Here is a 4,579-nt window from a genome sequence, read left to right as displayed (position 1 = left end):
AACTCTTTTGTTTCTTTTTAAATACATGTAGATACACATACACAAATACGTACATATACATATGCACATAAACATATAAATATACACACAGATGTAAATACACATACCCATACACATATACATATACATCCGCACATACGTTCACATATAGACATACATAAACATACATACATACATACATACATACATACATACATACATACATACATACATATGTATTACAATGTTAAACCATGAAATGAGTAATAGATCCCGAATGTGTACACGACTTTATGAACGATATTAATAGTTATAAGTTGGTGAAAGTTTAGATAATCATGTAAGCATGTATGTGTCTATATATATGTATGTATGTATATATGAGTCTATAGATATGGATGTATGTATGTGTATCAAATACCACAAGTACTAATAGACATTACAATGTGAAACCATGAAACGAGTAATGGATCCTGAAGGTGCACACGACCTTATGAACAATATTAATAACCATAAGTTGGTGAAAGTATAGATAAACATTTATAATAGAGGTGTGAAAAAAACGAAGCAGAAATAACGACGTCCGGTGCCCGAAAAATTCGAAAATAAGAAAAATCCGTAGCTAATCTGTAGGTAATTATCTACGGATTACCTACAGAATATCGAAAAAAGACATATTGCATAGCCAATCCATAGGTAACTACCTACATAATAGCTACGGAAAATCTTTTTCGTCAAAAATCCGTAGGTAATCCGTTGGTAGTTACCTACGGATTCGCTACAGATTGTTTTTATTTATGATTTTTTGGGCACTGAACGTCGTTTTTTTTGTTCATTTTTGTTTCTCACCTATATTATACATGTTTATCTATATTTTCACCAATTTATAGTTATTAATATCATTCACAAAGGCATGTGCACCTTCAACGACATTGTAATTTCTATTAATAGCTGTGATTTTTTATACACATGCATATAGACAGATACACACATACATATACATACACATACATGTACACACACATACACACACACACACACACACACACATATATATATATATATATATATATATATATATATATATATATATATATATATACTTACACACATTTAAATACAGACATACACGTATACATATACATACACATAAATATACACATACAAACAAACACACACACACACACACACATATATATATATATATATATACACACACACAGACACACACTCACATACATACATACATAAATACATACATACATATACAAATGTACATATTTCCCCTTATTATAATCATTTTTTTATTATTTATAAATTGAACGTAGATTATTTCACTTTATTTATATGTTAAACATAGTTTTTTTTTCGTTTAATTGTTTGTGTGTTAAACACATTCTTTTCCATTATTATATATTATCAATATGTTCATAAATATTATTATTAGTATAACTTTTAATTGTTCGTCTCTTGAATATGTACAAAAAATGATCCAAGAAAAGGTTTCAAGATGAATATTAATGAAAAATAATAATTTTGGGAATAATAATAATAATAATAATAATAATAAATAATGGAAATTAATAAATTCATTGGTATTCCGTAGCTATTCTGTAGATATTCTCCTCCGTTAGTAATCCGTAGCTATTCGGTAGCAAATTACCCATGCAATACCTATGGATTTTCTTCCGTCGCTAATCTGTAGCTATTCCGTAGATAATTACCTACGAAATAGCTACATATTCACTTCCATCACTAATCCTTAGCTATCTCGTTACTAAATTAGGACATCTCATTCCGTACGTAATCCGTAGGTAATTACATATGGAAATTTTCCGTAGCTATTTTCTGTAGCAAAACATATTGTTTTCTAGTAGGCCATGTAAAGTGACATGCCACATGTATATATATGAGATCCGGGTGATCCTTTTACATATCAAAATGATAAATGATATTTTTACATACATTTTGTGATTTACAATAGTTATAGGAACTATTTAAAACCATACTTAAAAGTTTGTTGAGAGTTAATATAACATTAAGATCCCTTCACGTTGCAAAATTAATGAACCTTTTTACAAAAAAAAAAAAATTGTGATTTTAGTTAGATAGAAAACACAATAATGATTACTGGTGCTCTGGTAGAAACTATTTAATACTGTACTCAAAAGTTATTGGACAGTCAATAACATCAACCCATATAAAAACAAGGCTCGTGTATTTTATTGTTGCCATTTCCGCATCGTCAATTTCGATGCATTCTCAAAGACCTTTTGAAAGCCATGGAGTACGTCACCGGACACGGTTTTGGATTCGTCACATTCTTTCTCCCACCTTCACCTTATCGCGTCCTTAATATATTACTGATTTCTGTTTGGATTGTAGTGCGTGGCGTTGAGATGTAATTGCTACAAAACATTTGTTAAACTTCCTGTCACTTGCCTTTTTCATCTTATATTCATTTTAAATCATATTTTTCTATTTTTCTGGTTTATAAATTTCTGGAGTTGTGGTATGTGGTTTAACTCCATCTAACTATTTCTCAAAACCCGAGAATATAGTATGGGTCAGACTGCAACTTGGCCGGAAAGTTTGCCAAGCAACAGGATAAAAGCTTTTCACGAGCTGATCCAAGGCCAGGAATTGACCAATAATCTGCGGGAGATGCTTCAGTGGCCGAGAAAGATAGAGTGTGATCCCACATATGAAGATGGCATTGTGATGCAAATCATAGCGATGTTTAAGAATACACTCTTAATCTTGGGCTCTTGCACTTCAAACCAGCATCTTGAGATTCCGACAAGTGATATGTGTTTATCATATAGTTCGGATGGGTACAAATCCGAAAATTCAGGCAAAAATGAGGGAAATATCATCCCGGCAAAACGTGAAAAGGAATGCCACAAAAGAAGGTAGGTCTCATAATATCTTATTGTAATGGTTTTAATTAATTACCCTAAATCTATAATATGTAAAGTTACTAGATTTACTTTTAACATTATTTTTCATTTGTTATGCCTATATATTTAGAATTTTTTTTGGAAATTGATACGATAACTTTAAGGTCATTACATATGTACGCCTGTAAGTGTAGTCAAGCTACTAATTTCCAGTTTATTTGGACACATGTAGAAAAAATTCATGGACGTCATCACAAGTGACCTCTACTTTGGTTGATGATGGGCATGCATGGAGAAAATATGGTCAAAAGCATATCAACAATACAAACCATCAAAGGTATATTTTTCTGGAAACATGAGAGTATGTGTCTGTTGACCTATTCATTTGGAGAAAATGTGTATAATAAAATATTTTCTTTTTGCTAATTTTGGTTGTATATATTTGTTGATATGCTAGGAGTTATTATAGGTGTACCTATAAGTTTGACCAAGGATGCCTCGCAGCAAAGCAAGTCCAAAAGATCCAAGACAAGCCACCAAAATATAAAACAACCTACATGAGACACCATACTTGTCAGAATCTACAAAGAGCTCCTGAAATCATTTTGGATTCATTAAATTCTAGAGATACATCAATCCTTTTTAACTTTGAAACAAAGGGGCTCATAGCGAGGACACGAGTTGGCACCTTTTTCCCCTCTATAAAGCATGAACAAAAGGAGAGTTACCCTTCTCATGGGAATTTGAGGAATGAGGAATATTCGTTTGCCAATGACCTATTGTGCTCTAAACGCATGTGTTTCAAATAATCCGTTCGAACCAAATATCTAAGACTAAAACGTTATACGGGTTCGATCACGGGGACATAATATCTTCAAGGGGGCATTCAGGGTCGGATGATCACCGGGATATGATATCTTCATGGACGCATATATCAATATATTACTAGTAACCATGGTTATTAGATGACCATATATATGCTTGAAATGAATGTTTTCAATGATTTTCCTTCTTAATAATTTTTGTTGCATCATTGTTAAAATTTTAAAATATGATAAACATATGCGATGGAACATGAAAACTTCGTTTACAAAGTCATTAATTAAATTATACCCATTTTACATATTAAGGTCTAGAATTATATCAAGATTCAAGACATTAAGTTGTGTCTAATATTAGAAGATTTAGAGTCAAAGACGGCCAACTATAAAGATAGTATATGATTATAAAAAGTAATATTAAATATGTTATTCAAATCAATATAATATAGATAAATTATCTATTTTAAACCATATTCATTTAAAATTATTACATTTCCATGATGTTAATTAACTACTTTATTAATTGAAATATTTTGTTTATATAAAAAGATTATTTCATTTTTGGTTACCCACAAGAAAAAGTTTTAGATGAAATATGTTGGAAAGAACTAAGGATATAATAATCATGCTTGAAAGCCTAAAAGGTACTTCTAAAAGGGGCTTGAATGATTTTCAAGGTTTCAATTTCATTTACATATTTTTGGTTCTATTTTCCTTATATTTTTGGAATATTTATGGTTGTATATTTTATGAAAAAGAAAAAGATAACTAGTTAAATTTATTTCTTACAATTAGTTGAAGATGTATTCTTTTAGTTTGCAAAATCCTAGAATTTTTTATTATTCGGTTACATTATCGGATGTGTAACTAATATAATTA

The 4,579-nt window shown here is 30.3% G+C and overlaps 1 protein-coding gene across 1 annotated transcript; it reads left to right on the top strand.

The window, feature by feature from the left end:
- The first annotated feature begins 2,490 nt into the window (after positions 1 to 2,490).
- LOC145014047 (putative WRKY transcription factor 70) lies at positions 2,491 to 3,960 on the top strand. Its single transcript, XM_078972409.1, has 3 exons — positions 2,491 to 2,891; positions 3,112 to 3,216; positions 3,337 to 3,960. The coding sequence occupies exons 1-3, from the start codon at positions 2,542 to 2,544 to the stop codon at positions 3,686 to 3,688; spliced, it is 807 nt and encodes a 268-aa protein (XP_078828535.1). The 5' UTR covers positions 2,491 to 2,541; the 3' UTR covers positions 3,689 to 3,960.
- The last annotated feature ends 619 nt before the right edge of the window (positions 3,961 to 4,579 follow it).

Source organism: Lactuca saligna, chromosome 9 (genome assembly GCF_052625555.1).
Source record: "Lactuca saligna cultivar CGN05327 chromosome 9, ASM5262555v1, whole genome shotgun sequence".
Taxonomy (NCBI): Eukaryota; Viridiplantae; Streptophyta; class Magnoliopsida; order Asterales; family Asteraceae; genus Lactuca; species Lactuca saligna.
The sequence above is the reverse complement of the archived record's forward strand: the minus strand, read 5'-3'. Positions and strand labels throughout refer to the sequence as shown.

What these genes read in the sequence shown, in the direction of transcription:
- LOC145014047 (XM_078972409.1), top strand. Translation starts at nt 2,542, where the DNA reads ATGGGTCAGACTGCAACTTGGCCGGAAAGTTTGCCAAGCAACAGGATA. An exon ending in AAGGAATGCCACAAAAGAAG is followed by an intron (nt 2,892 to 3,111) that starts GTAGGTCTCATA and finishes GGACACATGTAG; the next exon opens with AAAAAATTCATGGACGTCAT. An exon ending in AACAATACAAACCATCAAAG is followed by an intron (nt 3,217 to 3,336) that starts GTATATTTTTCT and finishes TTGATATGCTAG; the next exon opens with GAGTTATTATAGGTGTACCT.